This window comes from Somniosus microcephalus, chromosome 2 (genome assembly GCF_052327205.1).
Source record: "Somniosus microcephalus isolate GS21.2 chromosome 2, FLI_Smic_1.0, whole genome shotgun sequence".
NCBI lineage: Eukaryota > Metazoa > Chordata > Chondrichthyes > Squaliformes > Somniosidae > Somniosus > Somniosus microcephalus.
This window is the reverse complement of record NC_140988.1, coordinates 383,748,339-383,768,302: the sequence shown is the minus strand read 5'-3', so window position 1 is coordinate 383,768,302 and position 19,964 is coordinate 383,748,339. Positions and strand designations below refer to the sequence as shown.

The 19,964-nt window shown below is 54.8% G+C and overlaps 1 protein-coding gene across 1 annotated transcript in view; it reads left to right on the top strand.

Moving 5' to 3' along the window:
* The first annotated feature begins 845 nt into the window (after positions 1-845).
* Positions 846-19,964, top strand: part of LOC147123818 (apolipoprotein L6-like) — a 90,629-nt gene continuing 71,510 nt past the window's right edge. Inside the window, exons 1-3 of the mRNA XM_085967275.1 lie at positions 846-1,008; positions 7,128-7,226; positions 10,565-10,666. Coding sequence (XP_085823401.1) covers positions 846-1,008; positions 7,128-7,226; positions 10,565-10,666 — 364 coding nt within the window. The remainder of the gene's footprint in view (positions 1,009-7,127; positions 7,227-10,564; positions 10,667-19,964) is intronic.

Genomic DNA, 19,964 nt, shown 5'->3' with positions numbered 1-19,964 from the left:
CTGTCCCATCGAACACTCCCAGGGCAGGTACAGCGCGGGTTAGATACAGAGTAAAGCTCCCTCTAACCTGCTAATGCATTTGTTCCTATGTGTTGGTCAAGTTTTATGTTTGATGCAGATCAGTGAAGTTGTTAGAAATCAATCTTTGGACCCTGAGAATGATGTGGGTTTTGACATTGTGACGGCCGTCACATCTTGCACTGACGTGCTTCAGGCAGCTGACCTGATTGAGCATGTCCTGAGGCCTTTACCACAGTCAATAAATTGACACTCCCACAGGCTGATAATAGCAGTAGAACCAGTGTAATTCAAGTATGCTCCCCGTAATATGCCACGGGCTCTGTGACATGCACCTGTACAGATGGCATTACAATTTTAAAGTCTGATCTAAAAGACGGCACCTCTGACAGTGCAGCACTCCCTCAGCGCTACACTGGAGAGTCAGCCTGGATCATGCGCTCCATTCCAGCACTGGGCTGAACCCAGTGACTGTCTGACTAAGGCAGGGGAGAGCTACCAATCGAGCCAAGCTGACTCGCCTTTATTTTCCTCACTCAAAGTTACGATTCCCCTCCTGATGTTTGAGTAAATTTATTACTGTAATATTAGTGTCTGTTTCAATAGTACACCATTAATCTCCCAGTAATAAAATCATCCCTGATGTTTCAGCAGCTTTATTACTGTAATATTAGTGCTTGTTTCTAGGCCATCCCTCACCACTGAAATGTTTAAAAAGCAGTCAGCCCCGGGAAATTGGAAATTCTTTGAATACCCGGCAGTCCATCGTTAATTCTCAAGCTAATTACTTATAAAGCGGGGAGTGGAAGAGGGCAGTTGCGGCAGGAATGCAGGACAGTGACGCTGTGTTGAATCCACTGATGGGCTTTCATTCCCACGCAGAATGGCAGCGACCAACTCCTGCTCCCAGGAGATCTGCTCGATCGACTCTTCACAGCCTGACTGGAGAGAGCAGCCCTCTGCAGGAACACACTCCTGCTGCTGCAAAAGGTAGGATGACCAAACTGATGGCTGAATTCTATTCCGAGGGTTAGGCCTCCTTCTTCAAGCTGCTGTCAGTCAGTTTCGGGATCACTGGCTCTGCCTCAGGAGGGGCTGTCCCCGTCCATCGTGCGGCACCGTCTCCCCGTCGTGTGACCCTCCCCCAGTAATGGTCTCTCTACCAATTCAAAATGAAACATCACACGTGAAAAAGTGTTGCACTCCTGATCTACACCATTATAAATATTGTTTTTTTAAAAATTATTCCTGCTTTACTGTCTGTTTACTTCAGCTTCTTTACATCAACAGAAATTTCATCAGACTCGTGGTCCCTGCCGGCCTCATCTCATCTCACCATTCTGAGTGAGGGTAGTGCGAAGGAACGGATCACTCCCAGCGCAAGTACAGCATGGGTTAGATACAGAGTAAAGCTCCCTCTACACTGTCCCATCAAACACTCCCAGGGCAGGTACAGCACGGGTTAGATACAGAGTAAAGCTCCCTCTACACTGTCCCATCAAACACTCCCAGGGCAGGTACAGCACAGGTTAGATACAGAGTAAAGCTCTCTCTACACTGTCCCATCAAACACTCCCAGGGCAGGTACAGCATGGGTTAGATACAGAGTAAAGCTCCCTCTACACTGTCCCATCAAACACTCCCAGGGCAGGTACAGCACGGGTTAGATACAGAGTAAAGCTCCCTCTACACTGTCCCATCAAACACTCCCAGGGCAGGTACAACACAGGGTTAGATACAGAGTAAAGCTCCCTCTACACTGTCCCATCAAACACTCCCAGGGCAGGTACAGCATGGGTTAGATACAGAGTAAAGCTCCCTCTACACTGTCCCATCAAACACTCCCAGGGCAGGTACAGCATGGGTTAGATACAGAGTAAAGCTCCCTCTACACTGTCCCATCAAACACTCCCAGGGCAGGTACAGCACGGGTTAGATACAGAGTAAAGCTCCCTCTACACTGTCCCATCAAACACTCCCAGGGCAGGTACAACACAGGGTTAGATACAGAGTAAAGCTCCCTCTACACTGTCCCATCAAACACTCCCAGGGCAGGTACAGCATGGGTTAGATACAGAGTAAAGCTCTCTCTACACTGTCCCATCAAACACTCCCAGGGCAGGTACAGCATGGGTTAGATACAGAGTAAAGCTCCCTCTACACTGTCCCATCAAACACTCCCAGGGCAGGTACAGCACGGGTTAGATACAGAGTAAAGCTCCCTCTGCACTGTCCCATCAAACACTCCCAGGGCAGGTACAGCACGGGTTAGATACAGAGTAAAGCTCCCTCTACACTGTCCCATCAAACACTCCCAGGGCAGGTACAGCACGGGTTAGATACTGAGTAAAGCTCCCTCTACACTGTCCCATCAAACACTCCCAGGGCAGGTACAGCACGGGTTAGATACAGAGTAAAGCTCCCTCTACGCTGTCCCATCAAACACTCCCAGGGCAGGTACAGCACGGGTTAGATACAGAGTAAAGCTCCCTCTACACTGTCCCATCAAACACTCCCAGGGCAGGTACAGCACGGGTTAGATACAGAGTATAGCTCCCTCTACACTGTCCCATCAAACACTCCCAGGGCAGGTACAGCACGGGGTTAGATACAGAGTAAAGCTCCCTCTACACTGTCCCATCAAACACTCCCAGGCAGGTACAGCACGGGTTATATACAGAGTAAAGCTCCCTCTACACTGTCTCATCAAACACTCCCAGGGCAGGTACAGCACGGGTTAGATACAGAGTAAAGCTCCCTCTACACTGTCCCATCAAACACTCCCAGGGCAGGTACAGCACGGGTTAGATACAGAGTAAAGCTCCCTCTACACTCTCCCATCAAACACTCCCAGGGCAGGTACAGCACGGGTTAGATACAGAGTAAAGCTCCCTCTACACTGTCCCGTCAAACACTCCCAGGGCAGGTACAGCACGGGTTAGATACAGAGTAAAGCTCCCTCTACACTGTCCCATCAAACACTCCCAGGGCAGGTACTGCACGGGTTAGATACAGAGTAAAGCTCCCTCTACACTGTCCCATCAAACACTCCCAGGGCAGGTACTGCACGGGTTAGATACAGAGTAAAGCTCCCTCTACACTGTCCCATCAAACACTCCCAGGGCAGGTACAGCACGGGTTAGATACAGAGTAAAGCTCCCTCTAAACTGTCCCATCAAACACTCCCAGGGCAGGTACAGCACGAGCTAGATACAGAGTAAAGCTCCCTCTCCACTGTCCCATCAAACACTCCCAGGGCAGGTACAGCATGGGTTAGATACAGAATAAAGCTCCCTCTACACTGTCCCATCAAACACTCCCAGCGCAGGTACAGCACGGGTTAGATACAGAGTAAATCTCCCTCTACACTGTCCCATCAAACACTCCCAGGGCAGGTACTGCACGGGTTAGATACAGAGTAAAGCTCCCTCTACACTGTCCCATCAAACACTCCCAGGGCAGGTACAGTACGGGTTAGATACAGAGTAAAGCTCCCTCTACACTGTCCCATCAAACACTCCCAGGGCAGGTACAGCACAGGTTAGATACAGAGCAAAGCTCCCTCTACACTGTCCCATTAAACACTCCCAGGGCAGGTACAGCATGAGCTAGATACAGAGTAAAGCTCCCTCTACACTGTCCCATCAAACACTCCCAGGGCAGGTACAGCACGGGTTAGATACAGAGTAAAGCTCCCTCTACACTGTCCCATCAAACACTCCCAGGGCAGGTACAGCACGGGTTAGATACAGAGTAAAGCTCCCTCTACACTGTCCCATCAAACACTCCCAGGGCAGGTACAGCACGGGTTAGATACAGAGTAAAGCTCCCTCTACACTGTCCCATCAAACACTCCCAGGGCAGTTACAACACAGGTTAAATACAGATTAAAGCTCCCACCACACTGTCCCATCAAACACTCCCAGGGCAGGTACAGCACGCGGTTAGATACAGAGTAAAGCTCCCTCTACACTCTCCCATCAAAAACTCCTAGGGCAGGTACAGCACGGATTAGATACAGAGTAAAGCTCAATCTACACTGTCCCATCAAACACTCCCAGGACAGGTACAGCATGGGTTAGATACAGAGTAAAGCTCCCTCTACACTGTCCCATCAAACACTCCCAGGGCAGGTACAGCACAGGTTAAATACAGATTAAAGCTCCCACCACACTGTCCCATCAAAGACTCCCAGGGCAGGTACAGCACGGGTTAAATACAGAGTAAAGCTCCCTCTACGCTGTCCCATCAAACACTCCCAGGGCAGGTACAGCACGGGTTAAATACAGATTAAAGCTCCCTCTACACTGTCCCATGAAACACTCCCAGCGCAGGTACAGCACGAGCTAGATACAGAGTAAAGCTCCCTCTACACTGTCCCATCAAACACTCCCAGCGCAGGTACAGCACGGGTTAGATACAGAGTAAAGCTCCCTCTACACTGTCCCATCAAACACTCCCAGGGCAGGTACAGCATGGGTTAGATACAGAGTAAAGCTCCCTCTACACTGTCCCATCAAACACTCCCAGGACAGGTACAGTACGTGGTTAGATACAGAGTAAAGCTCCCTCTACACTCTCGCATCAAAAACTCCTAGGGCAGGTACAGCACGGATTAGATACAGAGTAAAGCTCAATCTACACTGTCCCATCAAACACTCCCAGGGCAGGTGCAGCATGGGTTATATACAGAGTAAGGCTCCCTCTGCACTGTCCCATCAAACACTCCCAGGGCAGGTACAGCACGGGTTAGATACAGAGTAAAGCTCCCTCTACACTGTCCCATCAAACACTCCCAGGGCAGTTACTGCACGGGTTAGATACAGAGTAAAGCTCCCTCTACACTGTCCCATCAAACAATCTCAGGGCAGGTGCAGCATGGGTTAGATACAGAGTAAAGCTCCCTCTACACTGTCCCATCAGACACTCCCAGGGCAGGTACAGCACGGGTTAGATACAGGGCAAAGCTCCCTCTACACTGTCCCATCAAACACTCCCAGGGCAGGTACTGCACGGGTTAGATACAGAGTAAAGCTCCCTCTACACTGTCCCATCAAACAATCTCAGGGCAGGTACAGCACGGGTTAGATATGTCTTCGACAGTGCAATGAAGTGGCATGTACTCACCAATAACCTGCTCACTGATGCCCAGTTTGGGTTCCGCCAGGACCACTCGGCTCCAGACCTCATTACAGTCTTGGTCCAAACATGGACAAAAGAGTTGAATTCCAGAGATGAGGTGAGGGTTTCTGCCCTTAACATCAATGCAGCATTTGACCGAGTGTGGCATCAAGGAGCCCTAGTAAAACTGAAGTCAATGGGAATCGGGGGGAAAGCTCTCCACTGGCTGGAGTCATACCTAGTAGAAAGGAAAATGGCTGTGGTTGTTGGAGGCCAATCATCACAGCCCCAGGACATCGCTGCAGGAGTTCCTCAGGGCAGTGTCCTAGGCCCAACCATCTTCAGCTGCTTCATCAATGACCCTCCAACATAAGGTCAGAAGTGGGGATATTCGCTGATGACTGCACAGTGTTCCATTCCATTCGTAACAGCTCAGATAATGAAGCAGTCCATGCCCGCATGCAGCAAGACCTGGACGACATTCAGGTTTGGGCTGATAAGTGGCAGGTAACATTCGCGCCACACAAGTGCCAGACAATGACTATCTCCAACAAGCAAGAGCAGGTCAGAGGCTCGGTTTCCTGTGGCGAGTGTCTCACCTCCAGACTCCCCAAAGTCTTTCCACCATCTACAAGTCACAAGGCAGGAGTGTGATGGAATACTCTCCACTTGCCTGGATGAGTGCAGCTCCAACAACACTCAAGAAGCTCGACACCATCCAAGACAAAGCAGCCTCCTTGATTGGCACCCCATCCACCCCCTTATACATTCACTCCCTCCACCACCGGCGCACCGTGGCTGCAGTGTTAACCATCTACAAGATGCACTGCAGCAACTCGCCAAGGCTTCTTCGGCAGCACCTCCCAAACCCGCGACCTCTACCACCGAGAAGGACAAGGGCAGCAGGCGCATGGGAACACCACCACCTCCAAGTTCCCCTCCAAGTCACACACCATCCTGACTTGGAAGTATATCGCCGATCCTTCATCGTCGCTGGGTCAAAATCCTGGAACTCCCTCCCTAACAGCACTGTGGGAGTACCTTCACCACACGGACTGTGGTGGTTCAAGAAGGCGGCTCACCACCACCTTCTTGAGGGCAACTAGGAATGGGCAATAAATGCCCACATCCCATGAACGAATAAAAAATAACCCGAAGGCGAGCTTGAGGAACCGGAGGCTCTTCCTGCACACGTGGTTATCCAGGAGATGTGGAGTATCCGGGCGTTCCCACACGGCACAGGGTCTCAGCTGTCCCATCATTGTGCTTAAAATTGTATCTACTTGCATCATATGTATGTTTAATTTAATATGCCCTTACTCCCATTTGTTATTTAATTATTTACACAAAGCAGATTTTTATTTAATGCAATTCGGATCCCTTTAATGTTGGTATAGAATCATAGAATGGTTACAGCACAGAAGGAGGCCATTCGGCCCGTCGAGCCAGTGCCGGCTCTCTGCAAGAGCACTTCAGCTAGTCCCACTCCCCCGCCCTTTCCCCGTAGCCCTGCAAATGTTTTTCCTTCAGGTACTTATCCAGCTCCCTTTTGAAAGCCACGATTGAGTCTGCCTCCACCACCCTTTCAGGCAGTGCATTCCAGATCCTAACCTGTGGTATCTTCTACTTAGTTCATTTTAATTTTATCCCCTTAGATCTAATTAATTACTCTGATTATTCGTTTATTTAGTTATTTACAGAACCATTTGGTTGAAAGCATTGAGCACCTCCTCCCTTTCTGCACTGAATTTCCACTCTCAGTAAATTCCTGTCATCACTCTGTTTCGCCCAATTCTCTTTACTGCAATTTTGATATAATTTTGATATAACGCCGGCGCTGGTGTTTTTATAGAAGGAGGATGGCTCCTGTTTGGCCAAGCTCGCTATTCACCGATAAAATGGCCTCTCGGAAGATTCAGCGCGGTCCGCTTGAGGGAGGCAGAAAGAAAGTGTTCTTGTGTTAATGCCGAGTTGTGTTTCACACCCAGGGAGTTGGAGACCCATCCCTGCTCCCCGAAGACATGCCGCCTCCCAGCAGACTACTGACGCTCGCTCTCCAAGGGGAAGCCGGGACCTCGGAGCACACGGTGAGTCAGCGCTGCGGTATTTGCTCTGTCCTGACCGCGGCCTTTGAACAAAAACCCCCGTCCGCCCCGAGTTAAAATCCGAAAGACGACACCTCTAACAGTGTAGCACTCCCTCAGTACTGCCCCTCCGACAGTGCGGCGCTCCCTCAGTACTGCCCCTCCGACAGTGCGGCGCTCCCTCAGTACCGCCCCTCCGACAGTGCGGCGCTCCCTCAATACTGCCCCTCCGACAGTGCGGTGCTCCCTCAGTACTGCCCCTCCGACAGTGCGGCGCTCCCTCAGCACTGCCCCTCCGACAGTGCGGCGCTCCCTCAGCACTGCCCCTCCGACAGTGCGGCGCTCCCTCAGCACTGCCCCTCCGACAGTGCGGCGCTCCCTCAGTACTGCCCCTCCGACAGTGCGGCGCTCCCTCAGCACTGCCCCTCCGACAGTGCGGCGCTCCCTCAGTACTGCCCCTCCGACAGTGCGGCGCTCCCTCAGCACTGCCCCTCTGACAGTGCGGCGCTCCCTCAGCACTGCCCCTCCGACAGTGCGGCGCTCCCTCAGTACTGTCCCTCCGACAGTGCGGCGCTCCCTCAGTACTGCCCCTCCGACAGTGCGGCGCTCCCTCAGTACTGCCCCTCCGACAGTGCGGCGCTCCCTCAGTACTGTCCCTCCGACAGTGCGGCGCTCCCTCAGCACTGCCCCTCCGACAGTGCGGCGCTCCCTCAGTACTGTCCCTCCGACAGTGCGGCGCTCCCTCAGCACTGCCCCTCCGACAGTGCGGCGCTCCCTCAGCACTGCCCCTCCGACAGTGCGGCGCTCCCTCTGCAGTGCACTGGGAGTGTCAGCCTGGATAATGAGCTCAGGTCTCTGGAGTGGACTTGAACCCACAACCTTCTGACTCAGAGGCTAGGGTGCTGCCCACTGAGCCAGGGTTGACACTGGGTAGGTCTTGTCTGAGTATTCTAGTTACATTTTTTGAGAAGGTCACCAGCAGGTTGGATAGGGGGTATTTTCTATATGGACTTCCAGAAGGCATTTGATAAGGTTCCGCAGAAGAAATTATTACCAAAAATGAGACCACATGGAATTGGAGACTCGAGGAACAGCACCTCATCTTCCGATTAGGCACTTTACAGCCTTCCGGACTCAATATCGAGTTCAACAACTTCAGATCATAACCTTGGCCCCGATTTTATTTTTATATATTTTTTATTCACACTTGGTTTGTGCCTTTTCCTCTTTCTCTCTCCCACATGGCAGCTGTCTCTCACTCTGTCAGCGCATTTCACACTTCATCTAGAGCCATCCTTTGTCTCTTTACCTGTCCTATTACCATCTCGTCTCGCCTTGAATATCTCTTCATGTCTCCTCACCCCTCCCTGACCTCCCCTTTGTTCTTTCATCCCCTCCCCCATTTCCCAGCCCCCAAACTTGCTTTTAATCTGTTTCATTTCCTGCTCTTTTCTCAGTTCTGACGAAGGGTTTCGACCTGAAACGTTGACTCGGTTTCTCTCTCCACGGATGTTGCCTGGCCTGCTGAGTTTTTCCAGTGTTTTCTGTTGTTATTTTGGAATTGGAGACTACCTTGTAACATGGGTCGGGTTGGAGACAGTGAGTAGGGATAAAGGGAACATTCTCTGATTGGCGGGATGTGACAAGTGGTGTTCCCTGGGGATCTGTACTGGGTAGGGTTAAGGGAGATTATTTTGCTGAAATCGTTGGCAGCAGGGGCAGGTGGGGGGAGGATTACTGGATTGTAAATTACATAAATCCCCGGTTTCACGACTCTTACCCGAGGCCACTGGTTCAGACTCCCGCTGGTTCAGTCAGCGGCTGGTCTGTAACATTTCGACAAGCCCCATTGTAATCGAAAGCAAAATACTGCGGATGCTGGAAATCTGAAATACAGACAGAAAATGCTGGAAACACTCAGCGGGTCAGGCAGCGTCTGCGGAGAGAGAAACAGAATCAACGTTTCAGCTCGATCACCCTTCGTCAGAGCTGCTCGGAGATGTTCGAGATTAACAGGTTTTAAACAAGTACAGAGCCGGGGAAAAGAACAAAAAGGGAAGGTCTGTGATAGGGTGGAGGGCCGGAGTGATTAAATGGCAAAAGGGAGGATGGTACAAGGCAAAAGGTATGAGATCATGAGTTAAGTGTAGAAACAAGAGGTGGGCCCAGAGGAGGTGCAAATGATTATCCTCAGAATAGCAGATGAAGGAAGCATGGGAACTTTGACAATGAGGAGAATGCTCCCTGGCCCGGGAATGCGATTGTAATCAGTTGGTCACGTAATCTTTTCAGATACTGGTATAATGGCCCAGAAATTCGGGTCCCAACGCATGAGTACGCACGGGGTACTCACGCGTAGGCCCAACGAAAGTGCCGGTTTCGTGCATGCACTGCGCATGCGCGGGAAACCGACACTTCCGTTCCCCTGAAAGAAGGGGTTGAGAGGTGGAACGCGTGCGCCGGAGAGGCAGCGCGTGTGCAACGAACTAATGTTTTTTTCCAGGTTTCCCCGGGAAGGTAAGTCTCCAGCAGTTACACTTTAAAAAGCAGTCGCAAGGCCTGCTTTTCACAAGGTAAGTGGTGAATTAATTAAAATTAAAACATTTTTTCCACAGGTTTATTATTTTAAAATACTTTAAAGAAAGGTAAGTTTATTTTTAGCCCCGTTAGAAAATAAAATTAATTTTTTCAAAAATTTAAATTATTGTTTAAAATAGTTACTTCATGTAATTTATAGTTATTTAAAAAATTTGATGTTTAAAACAAAAAATTATTTGAAGATTTAGTGATGTTTTGGGGCTTATAGTATTTATTGGTTTGACAGCTCTACCTGTCAAATCTATGAATACAGATTCCCTGCTACCATTGGCTCCCCATGGCCCACGTGATCCCAGGGGACGCATCGAACTAACTGCGCCCCTGGGATACGCAAGCACAGCACGCCGGCAGTTGGAGGAGGCCCAGGATCGGAATCCCACGCGGGCCCACAGCTCAACGGCCGGCGCGCTAGGTAAGTGCAGGTCGGGGGCTTACACCCGCGGGAAGCCCCCAACCCGAATTTCTGGGCCAATATCTTTAGAGTATTGAGACCACTATTCAATTCAATTCAAATCGCTTTATTGGCATGACAAGGTACATGTTATGTTGCAAAAGCATCGAAAAACATTCATGGTTGTACACAAAAATACAGATCTATCCATACAGTGTATAAACAGATATATCCCTGAGTGTATAAATATACATTCATATAATTTGTATATACTCTTTTCTTATATTTAACCCTTTTAATGTGTGATACATTGTATGAACTGTAGAGCTGATACAATGACGTTCTCTGATAGGCATTCCAGTCGTTGGTCGTGATACGCTAAAAGAAAAGACTCACATTTCTCCAGCGCCTTTCACAGCCTCGGGACGTCCAAAAGCGCTTCACAGCCAAAGAGGTACTTTTTTGAAGTGTGGTCGCTGTTGTAATTTAGGGAAACACGGCAGCCAATTTGCGCACAGCAAGCTCCCACAAACAGCAATGAGATAATGACCAGATCATCTGTTTCAGTGATGTTGATTGAGGGGTAAATATTGGGCCAGGAAAGAAGAGAGGGCAGAGAGAGAGAGAGAGAGAGAGAAAAAATTGGAGACAATCCCTAATCTTACGCTTGGCCTGAAATGCTCATTCAATATTTCTAACCCATGTTGGGTTTTCTTAAAAGGGCACTTTTTAAAAAAAAAAGATACAGGCAACAAACCACAGCTTTAAAAAGAATATCTACATTAAAAACATTTCTAACACTAATACAAAATTCAAACTTTCGTTGTTGTGAACAATCCACAGCAACAATGAACACTTCACTTGGTGGGGTTTGGGGGGAAATTAAACACAAAACAAGTGCTCGGAAATCGGCACCATTGCGATGCTGCAAGTCAACAGAACTCTGAAATGTATCCATCCCCCTCCGCTCTCCTCCGCTCCTGACGGTGTTGATTACACGCCGAGGTACGATATCCATCCCCCTCCGCTCTCCTCCCCTCCTGACGGTGTCGATTACGCGCCGAGGTACGATATCCATCCCCCCTCCGCTCTCCTCCGCTCCTGACGGTGTTGATTATGTACCGAGGTACGATATCCATCCCCCCTCCGCTCTCCTCTGCTCCTGACGGTGTCGATTACGTGCCGAGGTACGATATCCATCCCCCCTCCGCTCTCCTCTGCTCCTGACGGTGTCGATTACGTGCCGAGGTACGATATCCATCCCCCCTCCGCTCTCCTCCGCTCCTGACGGTGTCGATTACACACCGAGGTACGATATCGATCCCCCCTCCGCTCTCCTCCGCTCCTGACGGTGTCAATTACACGCCGAGGTACGATATCCATCCCCCTCCGCTCTCCTCCCCTCCTGATGGTGTCAATTACACGCCGAGGTACGATATCCATCCCCTCTCCACTCTCCTCCGCCCCTGACGGTGTCGATTACACGCCGAGGTACGATATACATCCCCCCTCCGCTCTCCTCCGCTCCTGACGGTGTCGATTACACGCCGAGGTACGATATCCATCCCCCCTCCGCTCTCCTCCGCCCCTGACGGTGTCGATTACGTGCCGAGGTACGATATCCATCCCCCCTCCGCTCTCCTCCGCTCCTGACGATGTCGATTACGTGCCGAGGTACGATATCCATCTCCCCTCCGCTCTCCTCCGCTCCTGACGGTGTCGATTACGCGCCGAGGTACGATATCCATCCCCCCTCCGCTCTCCTCCGCTCCTGACGGTGTCGATTACGCGCCGAGGTACGATATCCATCCCCCTCCGCTCTCCTCCCCTCCTGACGGTGTCGATTACGCGCCGAGGTACGACATCCATCCCCCCTCCGCTCCTGACGGTGTCGATTACGTGCCGAGGTACGATATCCATCCCCCCTCCGCTCTCCTCCGCTCCTGACGGTGTCGATTACGTGCCGAGGTACGATATCCATCCCCCCTCCGCTCTCCTCCGCTCCTGACGGTGTCGATTACACGCCGAGGTACGATATCCATCCCCCCTCCGCTCTCCTCCGCTCCTGACGGTGTCGATTACGTGCCGAGGTACGATATCCATCCCCCCTCCGCTCTCCTCCACTCCTGATGGTGTCGATTACACGCCGAGGTACGATATCCATCCCCCTCCGCTCTCCTCCGCTCCTGACGGTGTTGATTACACGCCGAGGTACGATATCCATCCCCCCTCCGCTCTCCTCCCCTCCTGACGGTGTCGATTACACGCCGAGGTACGATATCCATCCCCCTCCGCTCTCCTCCCCTCCTGACAGTGTCGATTACACGCCGAGGTACGATATCCATCCCCCCTCCGCTCTCCTCCCCTCCTGACGGTGTCGATTACACGCCGAGGTACGATATCCATCCTCCTCCGCTCCTGACGGTGTCGATTACACGCCGAGGTACGATATCCATCCCCCCTCCGCTCTCCGACGCTCCTGACGGTGTCGATTACACGCCGAGGTACGATATCCATCCCCCCTCCGCTCTCCTCCCCTCCTGACGGTGTCGATTACGTGCCGAGGTACAATATCCATCCCCCTCCGCTCTCCTCCGCTCCTGACGGTGTTGATTACACGCCGAGGTACGATATCCATCCCCCCTCCGCTCTCCTCCCCTCCTGACGGTGTCGATTACGTGCCGAGGTACAATATCCATCCCCCTCCGCTCTCCTCCGCTCCTGACGGTGTTGATTACACGCCGAGGTACGATATCCATCCCCCCTCCGCTCTCCTCCGCTCCTGACGGTGTCGATTACACGCCGAGGTACGATATCCATCCCCCCTCCGCTCTCCTCCCCTCCTGACGGTGTCGATTACACGCCGAGGTACGATATCCATCCCCCCTCCGCTCTCCTCCGCTCCTGACGGTGTCGATTACACGCCGAGGTACGATATCCATCCCCCCTCCGCTCTCCTCCCCTCCTGACGGTGTCGATTACACGCCGAGGTACGATATCCATCCCCCCTCCGCTCTCCTCCCCTCCTGACGGTGTCGATTACACGCCGAGGTACGATATCCATCCCCCTCCGCTCTCCTCCGCTCCTGACGGTGTCGATTACGTGCCGAGGTACGATATCCATCCCCCCTCCGCTCTCCTCCGCTCCTGACGGTGTCGATTACACGCCGAGGTACGATATCCATCCCCCCTCCGCTCTCCTCCCCTCCTGACGGTGTCGATTACACGCCGAGGTACGATATCCATCCCCCCTCCGCTCTCCTCCGCTCCTGACGGTGTTGATTACACACCGAGGTACGATATCCATCCCCCCTCCGCTCTCCTCCCCTCCTGACGGTGTCGATTACACGCCGAGGTACGATATCCATCCCCCTCCGCTCTCCTCCGCTCCTGACGGTGTCGATTACACGCCGAGGTACGATATCCATCCCCCCTCCGCTCTCCTCCGCTCCTGACGGTGTTGATTACACACCGAGGTACGATATCCATCCCCCCTCCGCTCTCCTCCCCTCCTGACGGTGTCGATTACACGCCGAGGTACGATATCCATCCCCCTCCGCTCTCCTCCGCTCCTGACGGTGTCGATTACACGCCGAGGTACGATATCCATCCCCCCTCCGCTCTCCTCCCCTCCTGACGGTGTCGATTACACGCTGAGGTACGATATCCATCCCCCCTCCGCTCTCCTCCCCTCCTGACGGTGTCGATTACACGCCGAGGTACGATATCCATCCCCCTCCGCTCTCCTCCACTCCTGACGGTGTCGATTACACGCCGAGGTACGATATCCATCCCCCCTCCGCTCTCCTCCGCTCCTGACGGTGTCGATTACACGCCGAGGTACGATATCCATCCCCCTCCGCTCTCCTCCGCTCCTGACGGTGTCGATTACACGCTGAGGTACGATATCCATCCCCCCTCCGCTCTCCTCCGCTCCTGACGGTGTCGATTACACGCCGAGGTACGATATCCATCCCCCACCGCTCTCCTCCGCTCCTGACGGTGTCGATTACACGCCGAGGTACGATATCCATCCCCCTCCGCTCTCCTCCGCTCCTGACGGTATCGATTACACGCCGAGGTACGATATCCATCCCCCTCCGCTCTCCTCCGCTCCTGACGGTGTCGATTACACGCCGAGGTACGATATCCATCCCCCTCCGCTCTCCTCCCCTCCTGACGGTGTCGATTACACGCCGAGGTACGATATCCATCCCCCTCCGCTCTCCTCCGCTCCTGACGGTGTCGATTACGTGCCGAGGTACGATATCCATCCCCCTCCGCTCTCCTCCCCTCCTGACGGTGTCGATTACACGCCGAGGTACGATATCCATCCCCCTCCGCTCTCCTCCCCTCCTGACGGTGTCGATTACACGCCGAGGTACGATATCCATCCCCCCTCCACTCTCCTCCGCTCCTGACGGTGTCGATTACACGCCGAGGTACGATATCCATCCCCCCTCCACTCTCCTCCCCTCCTGACGGTGTCGATTACACGCCGAGGTACGATATCCATCCCCCTCCACTCTCCTCCGCTCCTGACGGTGTCGATTACACGCCGAGGTACGATATCCATCCCCCCTCCGCTCTCCTCCGCTCCTGACGGTGTCGATTACACGCCGAGGTACGATATCCATCCCCCCTCCGCTCTCCTCCCCTCCTGACGGTGTCGATTACACGCCGAGGTACGATATCCATCCCCCCTCCGCTCTCCTCCGCTCCTGACGGTGTCGATTACACGCCGAGGTACGATATCCATCCCCCTCCGCTCTCCTCCGCTCCTGACGGTGTTGATTACACGCCGAGGTACGATATCCATCCCCCCTCCACTCTCCTCCGCTCCTGACGGTGTCGATTACACGCCGAGGTACGATATCCATCCCCCCTCCGCTCTCCTCCGCTCCTGACGGTGTCGATTACACGCCGAGGTACGATATCCATCCCCCCTCCGCTCTCCTCCGCTCCTGACGGTGTCGATTACGCGCCGAGGTACGATATCCATCCCCCCTCCGCTCTCCTCCGCTCCTGACGGTGTCGATTACGCGCCGAGGTACGATATCCATCCCCCTCCGCTCTCCTCCGCTCCTGACGGTGTCGATTACACGCCGAGGTATGATATCCATCCCCCCTCCGCTCTCCTCCGCTCCTGACGGTGTCGATTACACGCCGAGGTACGATATCCATCCCCCCTCCGCTCTCCTCCCCTCCTGACGGTGTTGATTACACGCCGAGGTACGATATCCATCCCCCCTCCGCTCTCCTCCGCTCCTGACGGTGTTGATTACACGCCGAGGTACGATATCCATCCCCCTCCGCTCTCCTCCGCTCCTGACGGTGTCGATTACACGCCGAGGTATGATATCCATCCCCCCTCCGCTCTCCTCCGCTCCTGACGGTGTCGATTACACGCCGAGGTACGATATCCATCCCCCCTCCGCTCTCCTCCGCTCCTGACGGTGTTGATTACACGCCGAGGTACGATATCCATCCCCCTCCGCTCTCCTCCGCTCCTGACGGTGTCGATTACACGCCGAGGTACGATATCCATCCCCCTCCGCTCTCCTCCACTCCTGACGGTGTTGATTACACGCCGAGGTACGATATCCATCCCCCCTCCACTCTCCTCCGCTCCTGACGGTGTCGATTACACGCCGAGGTACGATATCCATCCCCCCTCCGCTCTCCTCCCCTCCTGACGGTGTTGATTACACGCCGAGGTGTGATATCCATCCCCCCTCCGCTCTCCTCCGCTCCTGACGGTGTCGATTACACGCCGAGGTGTGATATCCATCCCCCCTCCGCTCTCCTCCCCTCCTGACGGTGTCGATTACACGCCGAGGTACGATATCCATCCCCCCTCCGCTCTCCTCCCCTCCTGACGGTGTCGATTACACGCCGAGGTGTGATATCCATCCCCCCTCCGCTCTCCTCCCCTCCTGACGGTGTCGATTACACGCCGAGGTACGATATCCATCCCCCCTCCGCTCTCCTCCGCTCCTGACGGTGTCGATTACACGCCGAGGTACGATATCCATCCCCCCTCCGCTCTCCTCCGCTCCTGACGGTGTCGATTACACGCCGAGGTACGATATCCATCCCCCCTCCGCTCCCCTCCGCTCCTGACGGTGTCGATTACACGCCGAGGTACGATATCCATCCCCCCTCCGCTCTCCTCCCCTCCTGACGGTGTCGATTACACGCCGAGGTGTGATATCCATCCCCCCTCCGCTCTCCTCCCCTCCTGACGGTGTTGATTACACGCCGAGGTACGATATCCATCCCCCCTCCGCTCTCCTCCGCTCCTGACGGTGTCGATTACACGCCGAGGTGTGATATCCATCCCCCCTCCGCTCTCCTCCGCTCCTGACGGTGTCGATTACACGCCGAGGTGTGATATCCATCCCCCCTCCGCTCTCCTCCGCTCCTGACGGTGTCGATTACACGCTGAGGTACGATATCCATCCCCCTCCGCTCTCCTCCCCTCCTGACGGTGTCGATTACACGCCGAGGTACGATATCCATTCCCCCTCCGCTCTCCTCCCCTCCTGACGGTGTTGATTACACGCCGAGGTACGATATCCATTCCCCCTCCGCTCTCCTCCGCTCCTGACGGTGTCGATTACACGCCGAGGTACGATATCCATCCCCCTCCGCTCTCCTCCCCTCCTGACGGTGTTGATTACACGCCGAGGTACGATATCCATCCCCCCTCCGCTCTCCTCCCCTCCTGACGGTGTTGATTACACGCCGAGGTACGATATCCATCCCCCTCCGCTCTCCTCCCCTCCTGACGGTGTTGATTACACGCCGAGGTACGATATCCATCCCCCCTCCGCTCTCCTCCCCTCCTGACGGTGTCGATTACACGCCGAGGTACGATATCCATCCCCCCTCCGCTCCCCTCCGCTCCTGACGGTGTCGATTACACGCCGAGGTACGATATCCATCCCCCCTCCGCTCTCCTCCCCTCCTGACGGTGTCGATTACACGCCGAGGTGTGATATCCATCCCCCCTCCGCTCTCCTCCCCTCCTGACGGTGTTGATTACACGCCGAGGTACGATATCCATCCCCCCTCCGCTCTCCTCCGCTCCTGACGGTGTCGATTACACGCCGAGGTGTGATATCCATCCCCCCTCCGCTCTCCTCCCCTCCTGACGGTGTCGATTACACGCTGAGGTACGATATCCATCCCCCTCCGCTCTCCTCCCCTCCTGACGGTGTCGATTACACGCCGAGGTACGATATCCATCCCCCCTCCGCTCTCCTCCGCTCCTGACGGTGTCGATTACACGCTGAGGTACGATATCCATCCCCCTCCGCTCTCCTCCCCTCCTGACGGTGTCGATTACACGCCGAGGTGTGATATCCATTCCCCCTCCGCTCTCCTCCCCTCCTGACGGTGTTGATTACACGCCGAGGTACGATATCCATTCCCCCTCCGCTCTCCTCCGCTCCTGACGGTGTCGATTACACGCCGAGGTACGATATCCATCCCCTCTCCACTCTCCTCCGCCCCTGACGGTGTCGATTACACGCCGAGGTACGATATCCATCCCCCCTCCGCTCTCCTCCGCTCCTGACGGTGTCGATTACACGCGAGGTACGATATCCATCCCCCTCCGCTCTCCTCCCCTCCTGACGGTGTTGATTACACGCCGAGGTACGATATCCATCCCCCCTCCGCTCTCCTCCCCTCCTGACGGTGTTGATTACACACCAAGGTACGATATCCATCCCCCCTCCGCTCTCCTCCGCTCCTGACGGTGTCGATTACACGCCGAGGTACGATATCCATTCCCCCTCCGCTCTCCTCCGCTCCTGACGGTGTCGATTACACGCCGAGGTACGATATCCATCCCCCCTCCGCTCTCCTCCGCTCCTGACGGTGTCGATTACACGCCGAGATACGATATCCATCCCCCTCCACTCTCCTCCGCTCCTGACGGTGTCGATTACACGCCGAGATACGATATCCATCCCCCTCCACTCTCCTCCGCTCCTGACGGTGTCGATTACACGCCGAGATACGATATCCATCCCCCCTCCGCTCTCCTCCCCTCCTGACGGTGTCGATTACACGCCGAGATACGATATCCATCCCCCCTCCGCTCTCCTCCCCTCCTGACGGTGTCCATTACACGCCGAGGTACGATATCCATCCCCCTCCACTCTCCTCCGCTCCTGACGGTGTCGATTACACGCCGAGGTACGATATCCATCCCCCTCCACTCTCCTCCGCTCCTGACGGTGTCGATTACGTGCCGAGGTACGATATCCATCCCCCTCCACTCTCCTCCGCTCCTGACGGTGTCGAATACACGCCGAGGTACGATATCCATCCCCCTCCGCTCTCCTCCGCTCCTGACGGTGTCGATTACACGCCGAGGTACGATATCCATCCCCCCTCCGCTCTCCTCCGCTCCTGACGGTGTCGATTACACGCCGAGGTACGATATCCATCCCCCTCCGCTCTCCTCCGCTCCTGACGGTGTCGATTACACACCAAGGTACGATATCCATCCCCCCTCCGCTCTCCTCCGCCCCTGACGGTGTCGATTACACGCCGAGGTACGATATCCATCCCCCCTCCGCTCTCCTCCCCTCCTGACGGTGTCGATTACACGCCGAGGTACGATATCCATCCCCCCTCCGCTCTCCTCCGCTCCTGACGGTGTCGATTACACGCCGAGGTACGATATCCATCCCCCCTCCGCTCTCCTCCGCTCCTGACGGTGTTGATTATGCGCCGAGGTACGATATCCATCCCCCCTCCGCTCTCCTCCGCTCCTGACGGTGTCGATTACACGCCGAGGTACGATATCCATCCCCCCTCCGCTCTCCTCCGCTCCTGACAGTGTTGATTACACGCCGAGGTACGATATCCATCCCCCCTCCGCTCTCCTCCGCTCCTGACGGTGTTGATTACACGCCGAGGTACGATATCCATCCCCCTCCGCTCTCCTCCCCTCCTGACGGTGTTGATTACACGCCGAGGTACGATATCCATCCCCCCTCCACTCTCCTCCGCTCCTGACGGTGTTGATTACACGCCGAGGTACGATATCCATCCCCCCTCCGCTCTCCTCCGCTCCTGACGGTGTCGATTACACGCCGAGGTACGATATCCATCCCCCTCCGCTCTCCTCCGCTCCTGACGGTGTCGATTACACACCGAGGTACGATATCCATCCCCCCTCCGCTCTCCTCCCCTCCTGACGGTATCGATTACACGCCGAGGTACGATATCCATCCCCCCTCCGCTCTCCTCCCCTCCTGACGGTGTCGATTACACGCCGAGGTACGATATCCATCCCCCCACCGCTCTCCTCCACTCCTGACGGTGTCGATTACGCGCCGAGGTACGATATCCAACCCCCCTCCGCTCTCCTCCGCTCCTGACGGTGTCGATTACACGCCGAGGTACGATATCCATCCCCCTCCGCTCTCCTCCGCTCCTGACGGTGTTGATTACGCGCCGAGGTACGATATCCATCCCCCTCCGCTCTCCTCCACTCCTGACGGTGTCGATTACGCGCCGAGGTACGATATCCATCCCCCTCCGCTCTCCTCCGCTCCTGACGGTGTCGATTACACGCCGAGGTACGATATCCATCCCCCCTCCGCTCTCCTCCGCTCCTGACGGTGTTGATTACGCGCCGAGGTACGATATTCATCCCCCCTCCGCTCTCCTCCGCTCCTGACGGTGTCCATTACACGCCGAGGTACGATATCCATCCCCCTCCGCTCTTC